This window comes from Cydia fagiglandana, chromosome 7, assembly GCF_963556715.1.
Source record: "Cydia fagiglandana chromosome 7, ilCydFagi1.1, whole genome shotgun sequence".
NCBI classification, from domain to species: domain Eukaryota; kingdom Metazoa; phylum Arthropoda; class Insecta; order Lepidoptera; family Tortricidae; genus Cydia; species Cydia fagiglandana.
The window spans coordinates 12,609,782-12,636,805 of record NC_085938.1 but is presented as its reverse complement, the minus strand read 5'-3'; the positions used below and the strand labels follow the sequence as shown (position 1 = coordinate 12,636,805).

At 37.3% G+C, this 27,024-nt stretch overlaps 1 protein-coding gene across 1 annotated transcript in view; it reads left to right on the top strand.

Moving 5' to 3' along the window:
• LOC134665919 (bifunctional heparan sulfate N-deacetylase/N-sulfotransferase) overlaps positions 1 to 26,771 on the top strand; it is a 153,572-nt gene extending 126,801 nt beyond the window's left edge. Inside the window, exons 9-15 of the mRNA XM_063522977.1 lie at positions 2,023 to 2,185; positions 7,635 to 7,817; positions 13,949 to 14,169; positions 20,140 to 20,295; positions 22,069 to 22,185; positions 23,438 to 23,617; positions 24,681 to 26,771. Of these exons, the coding sequence (XP_063379047.1) occupies positions 2,023 to 2,185; positions 7,635 to 7,817; positions 13,949 to 14,169; positions 20,140 to 20,295; positions 22,069 to 22,185; positions 23,438 to 23,617; positions 24,681 to 24,903 (1,243 nt within the window). The 3' untranslated portion in view covers positions 24,904 to 26,771. The remainder of the gene's footprint in view (positions 1 to 2,022; positions 2,186 to 7,634; positions 7,818 to 13,948; positions 14,170 to 20,139; positions 20,296 to 22,068; positions 22,186 to 23,437; positions 23,618 to 24,680) is intronic.
• The last annotated feature ends 253 nt before the right edge of the window (positions 26,772 to 27,024 follow it).

Below are 27,024 nucleotides of genomic sequence, written 5' to 3'. Positions count from 1 at the left end.
GTATGCTCCCACTGTCGGGCATACGCCTCTCCAAATATCCTCCAAGCAGCCCGATTTGCTGCTTCTCTCCTCCAGAGTGGGCCTGCAATCTTTTTAATATCATCCTCCCATCTTGTTGGAGGTCTGTGATCTGGTCTTTTTGAACGAGGCCTCCACGCTAGGACACGCTTGCCTGCCTGTCTCCTGCGTAATCTATAATTACTCCAGCCCCAATATAAAGCTATGCCTGTTCGTTTTGTTCGAAACAGCACCAGCAGTTGGAATGACGTACGTCATTAATTCGAGATTGTCTTGTTGTTGACCTTCCCTATTTGTTATCCCTAAAAATATGCCGTTGTTGTATAAAAGAGTCGTTGTTGAGTGCTCTGACAACCCTTTTTATTTTTCCGCTGAAACTGCTAAACCTTTAACCCTTGTTAGTGTTTTCTGGGCTTACGTTTGATATATTTTGATACAAAGGGTAATCTTACCTGCCTGTCGACCTTTAAAAATATCACTGGACGAGTGGACGTTTTTATTTAACGTAATAATACAGTGAAACCTGGATAAGTGAGATCTCAAGGGACGAGCAAATTTGTCTCACTTAAAGAGGTTTTCCACTTACCCAGGCTCCCAGTTAGCCAGGTACAAATAAATTTCTGTCTCATTTACAGAGGGTCTCATTAATAGAGGTGAGAATAGAGGATTATATCTCAGTTATAGAGGTGGTTAATAAGGTATTTTGTAAATATCTTTAAATGTTTAGGTAAAATAATCCTTATCCCTAAATATTTTTTAAGTCTGTTTAAATATTTCTTTGAATTTAATTTGAATGATTTTCCAAAGGATAGCTTTTTTCAATTAATTTTGATACGGACTTCATTGCGTCTTAGAAATTTAATAAATAAAAAAATATTTTTTCGTGTTATTTATCAAAATTTCAGCTTTCATTACGATAGTTTTAGGTACTTACATAAACTAACTAAATCAAACTTGAAGTTGTTTAGACACAATTAGGCAAATGCGGAATTTTGTGGATAGACTAAGAGTTAGTAAGAATACGGAAATTGTTCAATGAAGTCCAAGTTAGAGAGGTCATAGATTGACGTTATCTCAGATACAGAAGTCAATTCCTTATAAAATTCTAAAAAACAATTAGGAAAATGTAATCTTATAAATATAGTCTCAGTAAAAGAGGTAAAATACACTCTCTGTCTCAATTATAGAGGTCAATGTGACTATAAAATCACAACAACGAATCCCAGTTATAGAGGTTAGTTTTTTCTCAGTAACAGAGGTAATTCAGTGCTAAAGTGTCGGGACCGCACCATGAGTCCCAGCTATAGAGGTTTCTCACTTATCCAGGTCCCACTTAACCAGGTTTCACTGTATTTGTGTTGCGGTCACAAATCCAGCTAAGCAGTGCCAAGTTATTTAAAAAACATTAGCTGTTAGCGCGTGACGCTTTTTTCGCAAGTGGGATTTGGGAATTGTTTTGGTTGCTCGGGTTGTTCCGTTGTAAATATAAAAACGCGTCGGAATAATGGCATGCTTACGTGATTATGGAACGTGTCCCACGTGTGACCTACCTTTGTAATATAAACGTAGATCAAACGATTCGTTATGACATAAATGAGAATTGACAAGTTACAAATTTCTGAAAATCATATAAACACACCATTGTTAAAATAAAGTTAATTGCTAAATTATTGGTATGAAGTTTAATTTCTGAACAAAGTTTAAATCCTATTAGGGTTAGTGCTAATTAACGTATCCACTACGTTGTTTCATTTTCAAAAGTTAATTTATCTAATATTTTTTTCGGCTACCGCGATAGTTACTCATGAAATAAAACTATTGAAACGGATTATATCGCGTAAGTATATTGAATTCATACTACATCCCGAGGTTTCGAACCCTTTACAGCTTTCGTGGTTAGCGGGTGACGTCGGGATATAGTATGAGTTCAATATACGCGATATAATCCGTTTCAATAGTTTTATTTTAATGTATCGAATTAAACATGAAACAAATGTTACTCAGGTTACGGCGCGGCTTCCGTCACAGAGGTGTGATGGTGCTGCCTCGTCAGACGTGTGGCCTCTTCACCCACACGCTGCTGCTGGAGCGCTACCCCGGCGGCCGGCAGCGCCTCGACCGCTCCATACAGGGCGGGGAGCTGTTCCAGACCGTCATCAACAACCCGGTGAGACATAAAGCTGCTGTGATAAAACTGCTGATTAGCCGGGTCCACACAGAGCGAGCATACGCGCGAGGCATGTCTACACTGGCCGTTTTGTGCGCGAGGAATTTGCCTCGCGCGTATGCTCGCTCTGTGCGGACCCGGCTATTCATCGTCAGATCAACTCGATGGTACCATGTTGCATTAAAACCGTTTTTTTTGCATTTGCCGTTCAAAATTGTAAGTACTTAACTTTCATGCTACCTAAAGGTTGTCTGGACTGGATTTTTAGCGATAAGACAGAATATTTACTTATTACCCACCTTACATAAGTATGTGAAGTTTCAGCCCAATCGAATGATGGGAAGTGAGTCTAATTTAGGTTGGAAGATTTGATTACATAGAGACAAGTGAAACTAAACAAAGCTTGTAAGAAAACATCCACATCCAGTGATTTTCCGGCATTGTCGTTAAACCGTTAATAAAGGTAGCGAGAGCACGTACTAGGTGCGTAATGAGGATGTCGTCCTTGTGAGATATCATCGTTTCCGGTACTAACTACCGAGCCCCGAGTCTATAAAGATGATTTTATGAGTGATGAACTTGCCGACGAATTGTCATTATTTTATTAGATCCCGTAGTCACGGATTTATTTATATCACAGCTATGTCACTAAACTATTAAATATATTAAGAACGGGTCACTCACGTATTTTAAGTCGAAAAACGCTCGACATGTTTCACTCCGTACCGAGGAGTGTCATCAGGAGCTTTCGATAGGGCTTTGGAGGAGGAGGAGGCGTTTTTCGACTTAATATACGTAACATACTATATTGAATATGTCAAGAACAACTTTGAATTGTGCCCCAACCAAGTCAGAGTGCCTGGACGGCTAGCCTCTTTATCCTTTAATGAATGAGCCTTGGTGATGATTGAAGCATACCCGCATAGGGTGATCAATAACCCGTTTCGATCTACAATAAAAATGAAGTTTAGATGTTTCTGGACAGCTAAAATACAGACTGTATAAGTATTTGCGTTGCTTAAAGTTGTCTCACTTTAAAGTTGTTCCGTTAGAAATTATCTCATTGATGAATACAGCTCAAATTATTTACTTGTATCTTATATGTATATTTTAATTAATATTTTATTACCAATCAGGATCCACAGGCTAAAAGTGTTGTCTTGCGACTAAATAACCCTACCGATGACCGCTGAGACGTTTTGCGGCTAAAATATGGGATATTTTTATACAAAATGAAGTTTCAATCAAATTGGAACCCAGACAGGACCTTAGGTTCAAATTAACTCCATTCCGAGGTGCTCTTAAGTTACTAGTAAATAGTCTTGCAAAGAGCTGGGCCTTATAATTTTGGATCTTTCATAAAAAGTTCTGCTATTAATATATCTGACTAAAAACTGGTTTAGTCTGATGTACCATCACGCTCTGCGATTGTTGCGCCATTTAGGGTTCTAGCTAAATTGGTTGTTCAATACTTACGCTATAGAATTTCCAATTTAGCAAGAACCCTAAATGGCATAACAATCCCGTGTGGTGACTGTACATTTTTATATTAAAAACATAATTTACCGTTTTTTTGCATATCTATAAAGGTTTGGTTTCTTGTTGGTGAGTGCTTATAATTTATATAAGAAATATCCTCGATTCCGGTACGTGAATGTATGCGGTTTCCCCCCTAGACTAAACCGGGATAGCATTATAAAAGGAAACCAGAAGTATACCGGATTTGAAATAAAAACAAGATTGCGTTCCGATGTTAATCAATATCGTATTTTCTGCTTATTGAAAAATGTATGCTGATTAAATTATTGCACATCATTTTACATAATTTTGAATTTTAAAAAAAACGGGTATGCCTTTTCATGCTTTTATTAGCGAATTAAGTCCAGTTCGTTACCATGCATGCTCTAATTATTGGATAAGGTAAATGAGCAACTGATATTTAACATAATCTGTGTATATTACTCATACATAAAGTCCCTAAGTACCTAATTAAAAGTTTAAGTATCAATCGCACAAGGAAGTCAAGAAGCGGAACTAGAAACCTAGACTAAACCTAAAAGCGGCACGCTACACCAACAAGAGTATAGCTATTAAAACACGCCGCTCAATAAAACCATCTGTCAGTGACACACTAGAGGTATAACTTGTTGGGTATTCTGTGGACTACTCAATGAAATACCATATAAAGTTCCCAAATATGTTGTGCATCCAAACGGTTACAAGATATTTTGTAAATGTGACATCTGTCTTAGAAGACTTATTCTACATAGCCAGAGTTTATTTCGGTACATATACGAACTCTATGTAGATGTATTAGGCATATGCCTTCGAGCAACACGGAAGGGAGGCGGCATTCGCACTATTTCCCCTCTGCCGAGGTACAAGATTAGTGCGTCAAAATAATCTAGCGCGGGTAATAAAACTAGTTGCACTTGGATTTTTCACTAGACCGAGTCCAGACGCGCGCGTGAACACTGCTGCACAAAAATGCCTGTTTGCTCGGTTTTTTGTTATAAAAAGAGGTCGGGGACATCAAATTTACAAAAAGAAAGTGTTACATTTCACATGTAATTTTTTTTTTACATATCATACGTTAAATTACATTTAAATACAATTATTATATTTTAGTCTCAAGTAATTGTTGGATTTATCGATTTTGCTCGCTCAGTACAAATTGCGGATCGGTCGAGCGACAAATCCGACTTTTCATCTCTCAGAATACAATGACATACTTCAACGAAAATGTGTTAGTGTGCGTGTTGTGACACTAGTCACTTGTCCGTACATAAAAAGAGATCGAGGTTTGCAAGATTTGTCTTTGACGTGTGTCATTTTCTATGTATTTGTGTCGTCATTACAGATTGGATTTTGTACGTAAGTGTGTGAGAAATGCGACTGTGTGCACCTTTCCCCCCGCGAAAAATGGCAGAAAGATTTGTACGGCGAGATATCGCTTGGGCCCCTCCCTTCCGACGTGTCGGAAGCCGGTGTTGCTCGAAGGCATATGCCAACATCATTGTTGTAATGATGTCAATTATGTAGGTAGGTACAGTTTGATATGACAGCATACAATGCTAGAGGCACTTCGTTTAGTACATTTCCTTCCTGGCAGTTTTTAATCGATCTCTAAGTAGATATACAGTCGCCATCAGATATATCGGAGCGGCCAAGGTGTTCACAATATCTGAACACGCACTCTAACGCCTTGATAATAGAGGCGTGTTCAGATATTTGTGAGCACCTTGACCGCTCCGCTATATCTGATGGCGACTGTACATAATACACCTATGACCTATGAGGCCAAGGCAAAACTACGTTAAACTTGGAGAGAATATCATCCGATCCGAAGTTAGACTTTTAGTTTCTGAAAGTGTTTTGGAAAGCAATCAGTAAACCAGGATTACTCTGTGTTTAGCAATGTATGTAGTTATATATTTAGTACCTTTTGTGCACAATTGCACATTGCTAAGAATATAATGCGTCATTTGTCTTATAAATGGGTGTGTTTTTGATTCAATAACATTATGAAGTGATTGAAATGTGAATTATTTGAATATAGGCATCGATTAAGCGACCGCGTTTATTCAAATGTATAATATCGCTAACACTGATAATCGCAAGTAGTTTGAATTGAATTGGAATTGAATCAATTTATAAAGCGACTAGTATAGGTATTCAATTCCGCATGAGCGTGCAAATCGCTAGATAATACATGTGTTTATTGTTCTAAGTGGTTATATTTATATAGAACAAATAATTAAGATCTAATTTTAAGAACACACTATGTAACTTCTTTCTTGAAAGCAGATCATTACTTTTAGTCCCCATTCAAGCAGAACGTAGTAAAGTATTCAGCAATTTTTAAGCGTATTGCATGAATGAGACGTGACCAGACGTCAATATAAGTAAGTAGCAGTACGATACGAGCCATTCTGATTTTACTGCCGACCTCGTAACGCCGTCCCGTAAACATTATTATTATCGCATTGACATGTGTAACATAAGAACTGTTATCTTTATATTGACCGGCGACATATGTTTATGTCCACATTACTGTCACATTCATGAACTTTCATACGTTGATGATTGATGTGTGGAGCAATTTGGGCGCTTATCAATTATTCTTTGGGTCACTTCCAACGGTCCTTTGCGAACTTTGACCTATGTTTGTTTGAAACAACATTTATTTCTATGTTTATTTTGCTAATAGATGTTTCGACCACACATAACGTGCATCGATGTGAAAAGCTTAATATTTAATAAATAGGTAACAAATAACTACACACTGGATAGTACACCAAGCTCTTGTGGGAATAGCTCACTATTCGCTGTCGCTCTCTTTCGATTAGGCTGACGCGTGTGTCACGTATACGTAATGTCAATACAGACAAATTAAGTGAAAGGTTATATTATTCCCCCACTGTCTAAATGCGCATTATACCTAGTTATTTGTATTAGTTGGGCTTATGAGAGTTATGAGTGGAATGGGATTATGTGCCGAAAATTAGTGGCAAAAGTAGATTGAATCTAATTACGAGATGCCTAATCTAAATCCATTTTTATTAATGCTTGCAGAGTCAACCATTCATGAATACTACATATTATTAGTCATGATGACAAATTCTTAAGTTGTGTTCAAACTATCTTTGACTTCTATAATTCAAAATGGCGCCACCAGTGGGTGCTCGAGAAGGTCGGACATCTAAGTTTTTAATTACAACTCATCAATTCATCAACACGGTTAACTTAACGTATAGTCGTCATACGTTAACTTAACCTAAGTACAATAACGTAGGTTCTTTCTAATCTTTCTATCCATGGTCGCTTAAATGTGTTGTTAGTACTTAAACTTCCTCAATTCTAATCGTTTTCTTTTTCCGTACCAGATTACATTGTTGTGATAAAACCCTTATATGCGTAATTTGAATTATAAATTATACATGCGCTATAGCCTTATTTAAGGAAATGTCCCAGCGCCTCATTGACACCTCAGGTGACCAGAGGGCTGGCAGCTACCTTGGCCAGAGGATAAGCCTGGCCATCCAAAAAGGCAACGCTGCCAGCCTTCTGGGCATTATAACGCATGAAGGTGACCTGGGGAGCATTTTTTATTTATAAGTTTAGTTTAAGATTTAGGTAAGAGCGTGCGACCCGGAGGTCGCGGGTTCAAACCGGAAACCGGACTAATCCCAATAAGGCCTAGTTTCCCCTCTGGGTTGGAAGGTCAGATGGCAGTCACTTTCGTAAAAAACTAGTGCCTACGTCAAATCATGGGATTAGTTGTCAAGCGGACCCCAGGCTCCCATGAGCCGTGGCAAAATGCCGGGATAACGCCAGGAAGAAGAAGTTTAGTTTAAGATTTGTTAAATTTTAATTTGAACGTTCAGTGTTTTTTATCATTTTGTTTATTATTAATAAAGACACAATCCAATTATATATTTGTCAACAGATCAACATATTCATGACGCACATGTCCAACTACGGGAACGACCGGCTCGCGCTCTACACGTTCGAATCCGTTGTGAAGTTCCTACGCTGTTGGACCAACGTGAGATTGGCTTCGGCGCCGCCGCTCGCCCTCGCTGAAACGTACTTCCAACTGAGGCCGGACGAGCTTAGCCCGTTGTGGGGGGTAAGTTAGTCTGTCAAGTTCATGTTAATACCTACAGGAGACAAATTATGCCCATTAAAGTGCGTTGGACTAATGTTCGATCGGCTTGGCCACTGCCGTTCGCCCTCGTAGAAACGTACTTCCAACTGTGACCCGACGAGCTCTGTCCGTTGTGGGGGTACTACAGAAAATATAATTATTAGGTTTACAAAGTCTGTTTGCTCGGACCGTTGCGGGTAGTAAGTTATTAGTCTAGCCAAGTAGTAAGTTCACGGTGGATCAGAAACCATTTGGACCTAGATGCGTCTACGGTCCTTGATGAAATTCTGGTTGCCTTCTAAAGTCTGCCTGTAGTGACAGCAGAGACAAAGTGTGGCAGAGCCACCTGTAACTTCAACATTCATATGAAAATACAAATTGGACGGGCTCTAATTGCGTATAAAATCAATTCCTTTAAACAATAGAAGTACTTTACTTGCAGCAAATCAAATTGCATTTGTCCATAAAACCGCCCACAACAAGGATTACCTATCATTTGCTGCTCCAAAGTGCATGACTTTTCCCGGTTCATGTTCTCAACTTCTTTGTATTCAAACATCTCGATAAAAAAACCTATACGCTTCCGTAATGGAAGTCATATCGCAAATACAATATCCCGGTATTGACACAACGGAATTGCATCGTCTTATCGCGTGCATACGATATCGGCGTCGCCACAACCGCAGCTATGCTCAGTAATATCCTGTAAATAAATTGTCCCAACCAGTATGTTCATTTCCTCTCACCGTTCTGAGGGAAACTGTGCGGTAACTTGGTCTGAAACAACTGTTTAATGTTTAATATCGTGGCAATTGACACTAAAGGGACCCACTGATTAACAGTTCGCCGGACGGTATCGGCCTGTCAGTTAAAACAAAATTTTGACAGTTCTGAACAACTGATAGGCCGATACCGTCCGGCGGACTGTTAATCAGTGGGCCCATTTACATTCTAGTAAGCTGGAAAAGTTCTCGGAAATTTTACAAGAAAAAAAAGGAAGTTCCCCTTTTTGAAATATGTACAAAATTTCGTCTCCTGTTACAGAAAATTTAGAAATTTGCGAAAAATTTCATGTAGAAAATTTCAGAACTTTAAAGTAGACTCATTTTGCGGTTATAGCTAGAATTAACGAAATAATGAAACGTCGAACCTTTAATTCAAATTGATACCTTAACGAAATTTGGCCTGCCTAATCATTATATCTGGAGGCCACTTTATAATAATTACGAAGAATCTGAAAATGTTGGGTATTTTTATCCATTGCACTAAATTTCTATACCACTCTGGAAGTAAATACCTACCAGTGAACAAGTACTCGTACTTTTTCGTACATGTATTGGCACGAGCAAGACGTAAGATAACTAAATGACATAAATCCTGTTATAGGGATGTTTCCTGTACTTAAAATAAATTATTTCAAACCGTGCACGAAATAAAGCACCAGATAATTATTAGTAAAACATAGATAGCAGCTATTTTTAAACACAATTTGTATTTAATAAATCAGATTGAAATATAAAAAGTAGGTGAGTTTACCGTGACGTCACTACATTCGTTTTCATATAAATTCCATATTAGAAAATCGTTTTGACAGTTCTAAAAAAGAAGCTGTTTTGACTAGTAGGAATGTAGTCTATTGTCAATTTACAAAGAACTACAATAGCACAACAACAACCATGATCGAATTATGTACGGTATTTTATATCCGACCAACTTTCAATGAATTTGTGGCTGGCTTTTACCACAATTATAACGTTCAGCCAGGATAAATAATCAATTCAGTAGAAACTCGTTTAAGTATTTTACAAACAATTGTTTTTATTGTTATAAAGGTTGTGAAGCAAATAAAATGGATGAAGGTAAAATATAATTCAATTAACTCACAATACCTATATCGGTAAATAAAGGTAATAAAATAAATTCGCGATAGACCCATATGTGAGTTAATAATGTGTTCAACACGCGAAAGTTTTAATTATTATAATTCAATTACTTAATTATAGTAAAGTTTCTTAAAACACACAATCGATTTAACACAAAAAACATATATTCCGAATAATTATAAATACAAACTGAAACTAAATCTAAGTCATATCTATCTATACGAAAACCATTCGAAGAAATCTGTTCGCAAAATAATACAACCACAACATTTTTCCTGTAGCACATGTAAGCTATTAAAATTCCAAACATATCCGATACCTGATTATTCTTACGTTAAATATTACAGGACGGTATCGGAACCGTTTCTGGTTATGAATCAATATGTATTACGCGCGCACTCTGTAGTCTAATCTCTCATCCGCCTTTCCGCCTGGCTGCTGATAGAGGGCTCGAAAATCGCGAAAAAACTTGGATGGATGTTTGGGAGCGCGCCGGTGATATATAAAAAACTTTTTTATGATTTATTACCTACACTCGCGGTTAGAGCGAGTTGTGTATGGGTTTACATACCTGAACTCGTGTTTGCGTTCATTCTATCGCTAGAAATGCAAATGTTGGAGAGTATTGAACCAACATTTTCGCACAACTCTCTATTTAGCCACTTATTTGTAAATTAAGTACAAAATTTGTTCGACAATACACCTGTTTACCTTTCTAATTGGTCAATAGAAATATCTTTAACAATTTGCCTTGGGTAATATATTTTATATTTCTGTTTATATGACATATGTTTTCATTGCGTACATAAGTATATAAAAAAGTTCACAAAATAATTAATACAGGCAAACTCGGTTTATTACGTACAGGATTATGTACCTGATAAAATAAATAACTGAAATAAAGCACATAATTGAACACAGTTTTGCACTCTATCGTGTTTGCTTTATCGCGAAATTGGCGTAGCAATTTACTACACACACCTGTATTAAATCAAAAATACAAAAGTTGATACATTATACGCAAGCACATCAATACTTGAGCGGAGTGGCATATTCGACTCCGAGCAAATTTGCCTTGCAAAAACAATATTTATGACGCATGTTTTAATATTTTACTGGCCGGAGAGATATGTAAAGTATCGTTGAAATATGAAGAGGAAATTGCACATACATCCGTGTCCCGGGATCTGAAACATGATAGTTCATATTTTTAAGACGAGGGATAAATTTGATTATAAGTATTTTCCACAATAGACGGTGCAGATCGGGGTTTAGAGACCGAAAAGGAGATGGCGGGACGACTTGGACGCATTCTACCCCAAATGGTGGGAAAATGCCGATGACAGGGTTGAGTGGAGAAAACGAGGGGAGGCCTTTGCCCAGCAGTGACACCAAAATAGACTAACAAAAAGAAGTATTTTCACTACCCGTGCTGTCTGGCTTGTGATGCATGGTCCGTAGATCCAATTTTCAGGTGAAGAGAAATTATGTTGTACATAAACGATATCGAATGAAAATTCGTGTTTTTCAGAGATAGTATTCAAACATTTATTCTAACAAACGTGTTTTCTGTCGCAAATATTTGTTAACAAAAAGTAAATATTGATTTGAAGCTTGGAGCGCGCGAGCCATCCCGTATTGGTACCTAAAGCTCGCGCGTTTGTGAGAGTTTGGCCGAAATGTTATCACGGGTTTGTGACATTTGATCTCTACATAGTCTTATCAGACAAGTCATATATGTCATATACTTGCATTGCCGTAATACGTTGTTTGAATCAATGTGCGAAAGATCTCTAAGGATCCTATTTATCCTTTCTTTTAAAGATTGGCAAAAATACTTGTTGTTGGGTACCAGGCCTAATGGCTCCTCTACACGATGGGCCAACGCCGGCCACTCCAAGGGACGCAGCCATGCGCTAGAATGAGATAGCAATATCACTTGTTCCCTCTAACGCATAAATGCGTTCCTTGGAGTGGCCGGCGCTGGCCCATCGTGTAGAGGAGCCATAAAGAATGCCTGTTTGGTAACCAGTTACGAATTGTGATTATTTTTTGTGAACAAAGCGAAACCGCAATATTTTTTTCCTAAAAATAAGATATTATGTTGATGAAACGTTTAGGTAACAATAACTTTCATAGGATAATTACAGGCAGGTGTTTAATTACAGCAAAACATAAATAGCTACATCTTTTAATATTTTACAAAATGTTACAGCTAAAACTCGTAAATAATGTCTTGATAATAAATGGCAGCCATATTTTAATACCAAAGCCGTTCAAATATCCGGCAAATTCTAAACATTTCTATAACATTCACCTCGATTGAAGTCAAACGTAATAATCCACGAGTACTTATTTATAATCACGCGTAAGAAGGAAATTTGTTAGAGAGCGATTTATATCGTAAGTAGATTTCGATAAAGCTAAGACTCTTTATTCGGGAAATGGTTTGCCCTTTCCTTAATTCTTACTGAAATTTCATTCAAAATTCACAAGCTTGGTTTATCAAAGGTTACTAGGTTATTACTGTCTTGACGTTATTCGGACTGAAGTAATCGGGGGGCACGGCAGTGCCCCCGCCAAGTCGAGCGCGAAGCAAACACTGCCGTACCATCCTTTACTGGAACCATTTCGCCGCATTTTCAGGCCCCTATTTGAGAACCTCTGGATAAGACCAGAACGCAGAAATTTTGGTCATCCAGTAAGCTATAATTACATACTTAAAATCCAAAATTTCAAGTCTGTAGGTCATTTAGTTCCGAAGTTAAGCGAAAGCAAAGTTTCGCATTTATGAAACTCACTCATGATCATCAGAATAGAACTAGTACTTCCCATAAACTCAGAGAGCTGAAATTTGGTACAGAGTTAGGGTTTAATGGCCACATAAAGGGAAAACCTAAAAATATTGCAATATCAGTCACGTTTTAAAGATCTAAGAACTGCATAAGTAAGTTTGTAATCCCATATAAATATATGATATTACAAAGTTACTGTTGCAGTTCCTACAAATAGTAGGTAAAGTAAAGTAAAGGTACACTACGATGTACGATGTGAGTATGAATGAAGATATGTTTAGTTATGATATGTGTATACATAGTATGGGTATGAGTACCGAAAAGAAAAAAATGTGTTAAATAAGAAAATCTAATAAAATAAATCAATATGCCCGTGTTTCTACAAAAAGAAGTGAAATCCCACCAAAAACATTCTGTAAAAAACTAGCCAAGTCTCGATGGAGCTGCTTGTTTATCACTAAAAAGTAATGAAATCTAGACAAAGTCGTGCCAAGGTTCCTTACTGCGATTTCTTTATTATTATAGTTAATGTTGTGTGACTTGGCCGTTGAAGGGTACACAAGGGTACAAAACCAGGTGCTCCATGACACCATTGCACCAATCTGTCGCCAGAACCGCTACCCATTGACGATGGAAAATTGCCACTTGGAAAACGTTGATTCAATAACCAGTCAATTGTAGGCTTGATAAAGCTGCGTATTTCAATAATACTTATGTATGGGCGAGCCTGAAACAAACACTTCTTTTTGGTGCAATGGCAGATTGGTGCAATGGTGTCATGGAGCACCTGGTTTTGTACCCTTGTGTACCCTTCAACGGCCAAGTCACACAACATTAACTATAATAATAAAGAAATCGCAGTAAGGAACCTTAGACTTGGCACGACTTTGTCTAGATTTCATTACTTTTTAGTGATAAACAAGCAGCTCCATCGAGACTTGGCTAGTTTTTTACAGAATGTTTTTGGTGGGATTGAAATTACGAAATACAATTGCATTGGTTATTTACGTATTGAATACAGCTTATATATTATTTAGCACATACAGTGCCATACATAGACCATCCTTAAGCTACATGCATAAATTTATCCGCCAATATTATGTTCGGAAACAAGAGTGTGACTCTGGTACTAACTAAGGTCCGACCGAGATCTCGGGCACACTTGCACCATTCCTTTAACTGGTTAAACCTGGAGGTGCCATGGTTACCCATACAATTTGACACTAGGTTAACGGTTTAACCGCTTAACCGCGGGTTAGTGGGATGGTGCAAGTGGGCCTCGGTCTCGGCATTCTCGGCCGAGAATCGGTCTCGGTTCTCCGCCAAAATAGGCGGAGTTTCTCGGTCAGACCGAGGCCAGGCAATGAGTTGTGATTGGTGATATAAAAACGAATAAATTTCTCCTTCTATACAACTTGTCATTCATTCTGTCCAGAATCCGTGCGACGACATCCGCCACCGTCGCATATGGTCGAAGAGCAAGTGGTGCGGCACGCTGCCCAAGGTGCTGGTGATAGGGCCGCAGAAGACGGGCAGCACGGCCCTCTACACCTTCCTCGCCATGCACCCGTCGCTCGTGCCCAACCTGCCCAGCCCGACCACCTACGAAGAGTTGCAGTTCTTCAATAATAACAATTATATGAAGGGATTAGACTGGTGAGTTTTCTTCAGTTTATCTTGTCTTTAATGACACTTTTGCTGATTTTGTAGGTACCTTCTTTCCTCCTGGCACAGGGCGGACACGCCATACATCAAAACTCGTTTGCGTGTATATGTGTGAACGGCACGCCTGTACACGCGTCATTGTGTGAGTAAGTCGCTTAGGGCTACTATTTACATGTTTAAAATTAAAGAAACAAACATAATTTACAAGATGGTATTTTCTCCTAGATCCTTGCTATAATAAACTGTTCTATTCACAGGTCACAGCTAATATTATTTGAACGTATATGCGAACTCACCCGTAACCCGTAAAGGCCGTAAAATATTACGTAAAGTATGGTGCGGCAATAAATTACCAAAAATGTCATGTCGAATTGTCGATACACAATTAGCGTGGACTAAATATAAATAATTACAAAACGCTACTTTTTAATATATGTATAATAAAAATAAATGTTCTTTATTTCGTGAATTTGAAAAACAACCATACATGGCAAAATACATCGGCATTTTGAACGTTGCGTCATCGCGCCGCGGCGTTGCTAGCCGAACTGACAGTATGTCAGGAGTCCGTCAGAACTCAGTCGCGGGGCGAGGTAATCCGAGTCGGGGCGGGGCGGTGCGTGTCCGTTCTGTATGATAATACTATTACTTATTCTGTGCTCCTGGTCCAACTTCACATACAACTAAACTAAGACTTAGTTAGTAAACTTTTTGGTTATACAGAAATATTTCTATACAGGACCCGTGCATGTACTATAGAGGGCAGCATAGGAGCCAACAGATCTTTGGCGCGAGACATAAATGTGTCGTTTATGATCCGATGTAGCCCACAAGATGGCACAACCTACTATGCACAAGGAAATGTACCGACGAGAACGGTAGTTGGTAGCACTTGCTTTGGCAATGTTCATGTGCACATATGTTTGCGATTCAGGCCACAAGATGGCAGACCCTCCAACGAGCACGGTCCCTGTCCCTACAGAAATATTTGCTAACTTACAAAGTATCAGACGTCGATTTATCGAATATTACATTGTCAGCCGACGTGTTTTAATCTCAGTTTTGTTGTTTATTTATCGGTTTTGAGTTAGGAATTTAAATATTTCATGTTATTTATTTATTTATTTAGAACACTATTTGTATTGCTATAATATGAATGGGGCAAAGTATTTCAAAAGGTCTACTTGTGATTTTTAATAGCGTCCTATTGAATTACAATACTAATCATTAGAACCTAGTGGTTTGAATTTAAACAGTTACTAAACCTTACTAAACCACGTTAAAGACGGATACATTAAATGTAAATGACAGAATAACAATAACCCTCTCCTAGTCCTTTCCTTAAAAGCCCTAATTGGCGGTAATTCGTCGTAAGAATTATAAGGCAACATTCAGGGGAAACATTATTCGGGCCTCGCCTTTCGCGTAGTTATCTGACACGGGTGTCATTATCATTACTTATTAGCGAGGACTAAAGACCCTCACTTACGTCATTACAATGTCTTCAGAGCAACAATACAACGTTACGGCGCCGTATAAATTGTCCCAACGCTGATAAGCAAACGTGTCTGATGATATAAATGGCTGAACTGAACAGGTAGCGAGCTAGCAAGGTTATTTGTATGCACCGAGTGGCGGAATTGTCATAGTAAAAACTGTCAAAGGGAGAGAACAATTTGTTTTATCGACTTATCGATAATTAACGCAGCACACGCAAGAATAATAAATAAGATGGATGGCATTATTTTATTTAATCAGAACGTAATCTCTTATCGTATTTTCCTATTATCGAAGTTTTTTCATTGAAAATTCATTACGATTTCGGATGTCTTCTCATGCCAAAAACGTTTCAAATATAATTATACCTACCTATTCAATTCTTTGACTTTTTCATTCCGTCAATTTGTAATACCAAAACGCACTCGCGTAAAATACAGATTTCTTTAACAATTGCGCTGTATATTCAATAGATTCGGATTTACACAATATGTAGTGAATAAATCCTCCTAATATTTCCTAATATTCCTCCTAATATTTCTCCTATATCTCCTAATATTTGTATACTAGAAACCTAGTTTATTTAGATGTGCTCTTAGGTAAAATGTTTCATAAAAAAAGAAAGTCATACGTCTTCTTAACTTTGCTTTGTAGCCAGTTACGGAAAGCGCTCGCCGCAACAACAAAGCAAATGCTAAATTAACAATAAATAACTTTGTTGCTATAACATTTCTTGTAAGAGCTCGGCTTTACTGGGTATTCTTGGCAGTAATTGGAATCGAGCTACCATGGTAAGGGGTCATCCATTAATTACGTCACACGTTTAGGGGGAGGGAGGGGGGTCAAGAAAATGTGACATATTGTGACATGGGGGAGGGGGGAGACGCAAACTTTGTGACGTCACTTTAACTTCATCAGTAACCGAAAATTTATTTAAATTATTTAGTTCGCTGTACATTTAAATAACAAGTTTTTAAAACGAAAATAGTTTTTAATCGTTTAATTTTCTTTCCTAAGCAGTTTTGGGTTATAAAATTACTAATATTTATATCGTCAAAAATATTTTGATAAAATATTAATAATACTTAGGCAGGGCTCGGAACCGGTATTTTTTTAAAACCCCGAAATAGTCCAATATTTTGAACTATTTTATGCTCTTTAGATAGGACTGAATCATGTATTTAGGTAACAACTTCGTATTATTAGATTGTCCCATTAAAAATGAAATAATAAACCAAAGAACGAAAACGAACGTAATAATACCGGTATTTTTGTATGGAGCCGGTACCGGTTTCCGACCCCTGTACTTAGGTACTTACTTAATTCGATTTGGCGATTTCGTAGAAAAAATGTGACGTCACACTAGGGGGGGAGGGGTTTGCCAAATGTGACCAAGTGTGACAAGGGGGGGGGGGGGCGGGAGGGGTCAAAAAACCTAGAAATTGGTGTGACGTAATTAATGGATGACCCCTAAAGGTGAAACGCTCGAGTTCTAGTGTAAATTACTCTATCTCGATTCAATCAGATAGCAATTGTATGCATATATACCGTGTTTGCTTATATTTAGTCCCTCATCCGTTAGCTGACCAAACGTAATTGACTTCAGTGTATGTAAATGACCAAGTGATCTGCGAGATGACCTTAGCTTGTGGTGTATGCTCTGCCACAATTACTGGCCTGCTACAATAGTATTTTGTGCAACACGTACATAATAATAAAATATTATGTACCCTACATAAGACGAGTATAAGCAGACACCTAAAATGAAAATATACAGAGAGAAAATATACAAACATACATGAGAAAATATTGTAGAGCCTTTTAAAAATACAACAGTTATATTATATTGTAAGAATATTCATAAGATGACTGCCAACCAGTTGTATTGTATGTATTATGTTATGATCCTATAGACCACCACTCGCCACCGCTAGCAGTAGTTGAATTAGATATCACTTTCAGTAATTTAATTAGTAAATTGAAGTGCTGGAATAGAAAAAGTCTATTATGTTCGAGTATTTGTAACGCGCAGTACGTAATAGGTAAAATGGCTATGTTCTAGACAATATAAAATTTCGTTACTAAAATATTATATTATTGAAATTGACAGGCCCTTCACGTTAACGGACAGAACAAATGTATTTTTAGTTATTTTTCGTTACAAACACAGTTGGCTAGAACGTTCGTGAAAGTAAAATATACGGAAACGGGTATATTACTTTAGCGCCTGGGAGCCCAGAGCATCAGTTGTTAAGCAAATTTGCAGATAAAATTATTATACATATACCGGGGCTCTCATGCGGCTTCGCTAGCGGTATGACCTAAAATATAAATATGTTTTTCTACTCGGGTACTTTTATCTGTCATTTACATAGTCACGAACGAACATATAAGGGCATACATTATTAATACTCCTTAAAAGTCTATAGTCTATTGCCCAAAAAAGCACTTGTATCGTTTTAGAGACATTACGATACGGTAAGCTAGTGCAGAGTAGCAGGTGCCACATACCGGTACATTGCTACCAACGTGACAAACGATTGAATGCATACGGTTTTTATTAAAAAAGAAACAAATTTGTACTGAGTTCATTGCTACCAACATAATAAAAAATACTTTTATACCCTACAGCACCACGACCCTGGTGCGGTGCGGTAGTGTGTAACGGCTTTAAAAAAAACATAACCATAGACATTACTCGTTTGTTTCTCGTTTCCCGCCTTTCCCGGTAATTTCTTGTTCTTTGAGTACTTTGCGTTACTATTTGTTAAATTTGTTTTGCGTTCATAAAAAGTGTTGAAAATGGACAAAGAGGACTACATTGTTTCTACACCTGAAGAAATATCCGCTGCAGCACAAGCAGCGACCGAAAATTTGTTGCCTAAGTACTAAATCTCAGCACCTATACGACAAATCTTATGAGAAGTGCATGGCGTGGAGATTGGAGCACAAAACTTCGTCATTCTCTGAAAACGTCTTTGGTGTATTTTCAAAGACTAATTGGAAGCACCGGATCAGATCTATCTTTTAAGCAAGGTTGGTATATGTTATAAAAATTTTTGATACACATTTTTAGGGTACACAGTACAACGAGCTATATTTATGTACATTTTATATTTTTGCATTGAAACTGAATATTATTTAATTCTCCTTTTTCTTGTTACAGGTTGCAGTAATATTTGGTATTATGGGTGCTTGTCGCAGACAAGAGCTACATACATATATTAATACCTACTATCCAAAATTTACATTGACATTTTCATAAATAAAATTTTGGTTTATATTTTTTTGTATTTTATTTAATATTGCCTACTCATAGAAAAAGCATTGTATGCAACGTTGTATAAGTAGTCAAAAAATGCTCATGGCGTATTTATTAACAATGTTCGCCTTCGGCTCACATTGTTACCCACGCCACTCACATTTTTTGACCCCTCTTATAAAACTGTTGCATAAAATACTATTTTCTTGGTTACGCTAGTTATGTAAGCTTGTTTACTATGGTAAATTTGCTGTTTGGATACAGTTTATGAAAATTCGAAGCGAAATATGTTTAGTCCTCTGAGGTGTTAAAGACCTCACGATGAGGCATGATGAGTGTTAGTCTACTAGACCTAGGGTTTAGCGGAATGTAATCTTATTTGTGTTTGAAGCAGGTCAAGTTATAATGTAGGGAGCTATAATAATAAATATCACTAGATATTAGTGTAGTTGCCAGAGCTCCAGAGCGTGCTCTTAATTTTCGGTGACCTGTATACCGAGTTACTGACCACACGCAATCGTGCATATTAAACTCACAGGATTTGGAAGCGCTTATAAGCTTAAAGTATCCGTTTACAAACAGCTTGCAAAACAGCAGGCCACTGGTCACAAGGAATATTTCCCCATCCCAAACGCACCAAATGCGATTAAAAAAAATTCAGCTTACCCCCCTCAACCCCTTTAATTTCCCCCTAAAATAAAAAAATAAGCTTTTTTGACTTATTTACAATATTAGTGGTGGTAATTGCTATAACTGTTTCAAATTTTAGGTATTTACGTCAAACGGTCTCTGAGAAAAACGAATTTAACTGATTTGCAAGACCGAAGTGATCCCATAAGTGTTCCGTGAACAAAGTTTTGCACGGAACACTAAAAATTGAGAACCTCTGGGGCCAAATTCGACATGTACAACTGTCAGATTTCGCATCCACGTCAAATCAACAGTTGATTTCATTGCATACTGAGTGTTGATTCCATCAACAGTGGATAATATCATTTGGTACAACCAAAACTCAACTCTAAACTAAGGGTGGTTCGGTTTGGTTTGCTTGTCACCCTAACTGTGGATTGTTAATGTCAAAAGTTGACATTGTACGTATTCGAGAACTTATGATTTTTCCCACATCAACGGGAGATCAACACGATACGTCAAACGTCGCTTGTCGAATAGGGGTCCTGGTCTAATCATGAAATTTGTGACAGGTACTTAAACTTCTTCCCGCCGAGCATCATCAATGGCACGCAGATGACGTTCGAGAAGTCGGCCACGTACTTCGACGGTGAGCAGGCGCCCCGGCGCGCCCACGCACTGCTGCCCAACGCCAAGATCATCGCCATACTCATATCGCCTTCCAAACGGTTAGTCTTTACCCTATTTATAAAGATGGAGTTGTTCATAAACGCATTACTGGCTTGAATTATAGTTCGTTTTTTTTAGCATTAGAAATAAGGTAAACAATCTTGATGTGTCTTTTAATTGAAAAACACATTTTTAAAATAAGTTACGTCAAATATGTAAGAATTATGAATCTAATACGATCACTTATATTCTTCTGCTTTCATAAGTAATAGTTACTGATTTTTAAAAGCTTTTTTCAATTAAAAGGCATGTCAAGATCGCTTATCTTCTTTCAACTTCTTTCTAATGCTAAACAAACGAACTATAGCTATACAAAAAAAAAAACAAATATATTTAATTGTTATCTAGGTGTATTTATACAATAATTTGTGGTGGATTACCTCCTATTAATTATAGCAAAACTTGTGTTACCGTTCTTATGCTATGAATCGTTTGTTTTTATCTGGCATTTGATTTATGTATTTGTAAGAGAGGTATAAAACATAATTTAATTAAAAGTCTTATGAATTATTAAATGGCGTTTACGAAAAAAAATCGTAGTGAGTTTACAGTTTTATAACTTCACTCCTAATTCCGTTATTTTAAGAGAGGGCAATCAATGTGCTGCCAATGCAAAATCTTATAAGCTCTGTCTTATCTCCAATCTTGTAGAAGCGAAATAACTTTTTATCAGTCGTTCGCAGGCCAAAAACAATTTTAATTGAAGTTGATCGGAGTAGCGAAATGTAATCCCCCCAAATTGTAGATATCTTAATTGAAATTACTTTGGTACAAATAATGAAATTCGCAACGGAATACAATCAAATTATGTAGTTATAGTTACTACAGTAAATTAAAGGGCCGCCAGAGTTGAATTTTAGTTAGGCAGTCAACTATAAATGAAAGACAAATATTTTAGCCAAACATCGGCTGTTATTACCAGAATTTATATATTAGTTCAACTCTATAAGCTTTCAGAATTCTCATTATGCATTATTAACTTCAAATTATGGGCAGTGTTTTCCATTTGTTCGATGCTTTTATAGTTCAAAAGAGCGTCTCTACAAAAATGGAAAAAGTGTAAAGCGGATTACGCGGAAACTTGTTCAAAACTTTACCTGCTGATCTGTAGAGAGCCGTTTCACATTATTAAATACCAAGTAGCATGTTTAGCACTTGGTTTGTTATGCCTTCGTTTGTGTCAATGAAGTATCAATGAATTTACATTTTGTATTATGAGCTTTTTTACTAGCTAACCATAGACTGAGAGAATCGTACTGCATTTCTTATGCTAGTACCCAAAATAATGACGTATTATACATATTTTTTTTTACTGTTACTTATAGACTATACGTATACCAAGGACGTTCTATATGACAGGCACATGACTGTCAGAACTTGGAAATAAAATATGTAGTAATACTGGTTCTCTTTACACTACACCTAAACAATGTATAGGTATATAGTTAATTTCCCCGTCTCAATCAAACTATTCAGTAAACCAGGCGGTCTAGCATGAGTTGTATTCTCGCGCGCGAGTCTATACTTGAAGTCGCGCTAGATGTACGGAGTCACGCGCGAGAACGCAACTCACGCTAGACCGACCGCCTGATCTCGACGTACGCAGCGACTACTTTTAGTTTGCGACTGATGGTTTTTGATAGGCACCTACTTTTTACCCTATAGCGCGACGAAAGGGATAAAAAAAATGTTTATTTATCTACCTCTCTATTTCTGGTAATTTCTAACGTGACAATTTAGAATATTATCTTTAAGGCACGATTATTACGCAGGGCATACTCTTGGTACCAGCACATCCGCTCACACGGCGACGCGGTGGCCAACAACTACACCTTCCACAACGTCATCACGGCCAACGACTCCGCCCCAAAACCTCTCAAAGACTTAAGGTAAAGTACATTATTTATTTATTGTATGGCAATTACACACTGGTAAAAATAAGTGTTCCGTGAACAAAGTTTTGCACTGAGCATTAAAAAAAGCTTTACAATTACAGTCAAGATTTAAAAAACATGATTTATGTTTTTTAATACGTACGAAAAAAAGTAAATGGTACCATTTTTTCTGAAAACCCCCAGAACCGTTCAGCTGCGGATGGTGGATACTATACCTACATAAAATAATCGGTTGAAATTACGCAATCGAGATTAAATAAGCGCTAGAGTCTCGTTTCGTGACCTTCACACATTTTTCCGTTATAATCTCATTCGCGTTAATAATTTTAGAGATAGTATGTGCTATTTCCGAAACGTTTTGTAACGAATTATTGATCAACGACCTCTTATAACAAAGAATGGGTACCTATATCAAATGGGAATTTCCGTTATATTCAATAGTTGTAAACTAATCCTGGTAACTCTAGCCGGTTCCAACATTTACATCGAAGATGAAGTCGACGTAATCTAGTGTTTGAATCGGTGTAAACGGATTGGTGTAAACTTTATCCTAGAGAAATACACAGTTTGTGAGATAACTCGAATACTTCCAACTAGTTAAATGTTATACGCCACAACAGTTATAAATACTTTACTTTTTTTTTTTGTACACAGAAATGTTTTCATTCACTGTCAGGTATTGCACGATATATAATAGACCGGTATATACGGTGAAGGCATAGGTAATATACGTTGCCACCGAGTGCCTTAATTTACCCTTTGAGCTCCACGTCGTATACTCGTATTACACTACTGCAATACACCGTTTAAATTAATATAACTAATAGAGCTAGAAGCATGTTCTGAGCCGTATGATTTGATATCAAGTAGATTTATATTACTTATTTCATCAAAAAATCGCCGCCACCGTCAACGCGCACCGACGCAGCGCGCGGTGTGTCGCGTGCCGATGACAGGGTCGAGTGGAGAAAACTAGGAGAGGCGCTTGCCCAGCAGTGGGACACCAAAGTAGGTTAGAAAAAAAAAACAACTGGTTGCACTCCGGGAGTGCCGACAAAAGTGAAAACTCAATGACATTGTAACAGTTTTCCGACCAGGTCACGTCCGTCTTACGAATCTTACGGTCCCGTGGCCTGTCGCGAGTTTAACATTTTTTCCCCATCACAAAAAGTGCACAGCGCCGCTAAAAAAGTTTTCACTTCAAAAAAATTATCAAATTACATTGCTTATGTTATGTTTCCCTTAGGAATCGATGTCTAAACCCGGGCAAGTACAGCCATTTCCTGGAGCGCTGGCTGGCGGAGTACAGCGCGCACCAGCTGCACGTACTGGACGGGTCACTGCTGCGCGCCGAGCCCGCCGCCGCGCTCATGCCGCTGCAGAAGTTCCTCAAGATCCCCGCGCTCGACTACAACAAGCTGCTCAAGTGAGTACCACAGCACGTATGGGGCTGTCCATAAATTACGTCATCGATTTTTGATGATTTTTGACCCCCCCCCCCCCTATAATCATCCAAAAATCATGCTTCAAATGACCCCATTTCCACCTACTTCATGCTACCGTCATCCGATGTCCAGACCCCCCCCCCCTCTAATTTGAAATGACGTAATTTATGAATAGCCCCTATGTGGAGTAGTACGTATGTGGACGGGTCGCTCATGCCGCTCCAGAATGTAAATAATGCTTACAATCAGTTTTTATAGTGCTAGGTTGGTGTTTCTTTTATTTTTTGCCATTTTTACATATTGTGACCTTTTTTGCCACTTTTGTGTTTTTTCTAGTCAGAATCGCGAGCCCTTTTCATCGTTATAGGAGAAAAAATGAGTCCTAATATTTCCATACATTTTTCAAACTTTCCTATTTCCTTTTACCGCCATATAACGTATATGGGGAAATGGTAGGAAAATAACTCTGGGACATTCTTTTATCCCATTAGGATCGAAAGAGCTCGTGATTCTAAGTAGCAATAACACAAAAGTAGCAAAAAAAGGTCACAAAATATAAAAATAACAAAAAATAAAAGAAACGCTCAGGTAGGTATTTACGGAACGTAAGCTGAAAAATATTGAAGATGATCAATCCAATTTCTAAATAAACAAAATATATATATTGATAATGTATTTTTTATTCTTAGAGCGAAACTGTTATCTCTCTCGGGATATGAAGGATAAACTCGCGTATATCGACCTCCAAAATCAGCCCTTATGCGTAAGCGTGCCTACTCGCACATGCTCCTACCCTAACTGCTATCTCCCCGTTGTTTACCTCGATCAGATACGAGAGTCCTTTGAGAACCCTGTAGTGAAAACAATTTTATGGGTAAGTATACATAGTTATGTCACCGCCGCCGAGTGTTATTACTTTATTTCTCAGTATGTGAGCTACTTCATTGTGCTCAAGGCTCATAGAACACCCAATAAATTTCGTTTAGTGACTATTCGAGTCGATGCGTCATTGTCATTAAGTAATTAATCTTTTATGTTCAACAGGTACGACCCGAAGAAGGGATTTTTCTGCCAAGCCGTAAGCAATGAGCGGACGAAATGTCTCGGCAAATCTAAAGGGCGCGTTTATCCGCCCATGGAGGAAAGGTCGGCCAAATTCTTAAGGCGATACTATACGCCCCATAACACGGCTTTGTCAAAGCTGCTGGTCAGATTGGGTCGCCCGGTCCCGCAGTGGCTCAAAGACGAACTATCGTCTAATGGATAGCACAACTCTCAACCTAAAAGGTTGGAACCAGATAAAATACTTCACGGATTGATCAAAGTCTGTGTCGTGACCATGCCCTGACCAGGTCGGGGCTTCGCCTGCGGGGCTCGCAAACAATGTTGTTTTCAGAGTGTTTCAGTGTGAGAGTATCATTGTTGAAAATGTGTCTATCAATCTTGTAATATAATATTTTAAAGAGTGATATTGTAAACCACTTAATGTTCTCGATCTCTACAATTGAGACGTCGGTATTTTTTTTCGTGAGATTAACTATATCTCTTATTATTAAGTGGTTAGTACATAAATTGAGTTCTCAGTAAAGCAATTACTGATTCAAATTAACTTGCCTGAAATATATTTTAGCCATAATTATGTTGTATGATCCGGCAATTTTTGACGAAGAGTCGGTTTAGGTGCTATTTTAAGTATTGAACAATACTACATATGCTTAGTTTTTATTCCATGGTCCCATAAGATGCAACTCTTAGCTTGCAGCAATCCAAAAGCGAGCTTAAGTAATTTTTATAGTTTTACGCAATATTAAGAGGTATCGTACCTCAAGTACAGCATAGTGCTTTTAAGTTTTTTTACGGTATTTTGGCTTCAGAAACAAACTGTCATTCCATTATATCGCACGCTAGTTGGTTTCCTTAAATTATAACTTTATGTACCTGATACGACTTGTATATTTGTAATTAATTTTCATTTTTCATATCGAATATTAGATCAATTACCGATTTCTACGTCTATCTGTGCCATACAGTCTATATTGATGAGAACGGCACTAACGTTTATTACTTAAATTATTTTTATAGTCGCAAACCTTTGTTTCACTTGAACAAAACACTAGTCGTATAGTAGGTGATATTTAAATCACAATTATTTTTGTCAATTTCAGCTCATAGGTAATCCGGAACATTTGTGTAGCATAGAGTTTTTTTATCTTGTTCCCGTATAGTTACCTACTCGTACAGTTAGCCGTAAGAGTTCTTTATAAGATGTAAACAAAAGGCGTTGTATTTTAAATAATTGATATCAATGATAATGATAACGCAAGGAATGAATACATATAAAAAGTACTTGGTATATATTTTGATATTCATGAATTTATCGGCGAGGTAACTTGGTAAGAAAAGAGACCGACATTGAAATGACATCTTTTTACAACATTTTCTTAGAAAATACTAATTGATTTATATTAGAGGTCGGCACTAAAATCTTGTAAAAAAATCTGTTCCATAAGTAATAAATAGATTTTAAAATTATAAATATTAAATTGATTTGACTAGAGCATTAAATGTTAATGAAATTTAGTTTTTTGTTATGGATATCTAAGTACATTTTACAAAAAAAAATGCTTTATACATTTTAAAATTTATGTCTACACTTCCGATGTTCTTAATGTTGTGAAGTTGTGTGTTACGTAGAAAATGGCCTTACAGTGTTAGAGGCGAGCTATGAAACTAATGTCATGATTTTATTGTGGTGTTGCTATTGACATGTTTATGTATCTAGAAGGGAGGTGCGGTTCATATTCCTTCATTCCCAATTTCGCAAATACTAAATCCTTTGGGAACTTTTGGTTTGAATATTTGGTTTTGTTTTATATTGTGAGTGAGGGAATACGAGTATGTCACCAGTGACATGGTGGATGTTCCGGGGAACGGTTGTGTTTGCTTGGCAATAATACATTTGACTTCAACTTACCCGCGTAGGAAATGTCCACATAACCAAATTCGTTTCATTAATAAATTATACTTGTTATTTTTATTGTGTATAAATATTTTACAGATACGGCAGACTGCTCTTGAAATGTGTTCTTTATAAGAAATTAATACATCACTTATTTTAATAAATGATTTGAATCTAACTTGATTGTTAATTGTTTTATTTTTATAACCTGGCCCGGCGTGTTCTGACCTTATTTCCTCATTCAGTAATTCACAATGTCGACGTGATATAAATTTAAATTCTTAAATAAGAGATAATTGAGTTGAATAGACAAAGGATCATTGAATCTGAAAAAGTATTCACAAGGTGTTTTCACTTCACCTTGTGAAGACTGCAACGCTTTTTTATTTTAATACAATTGATTGTAGGGATAGGTATCTTAGTTTACAG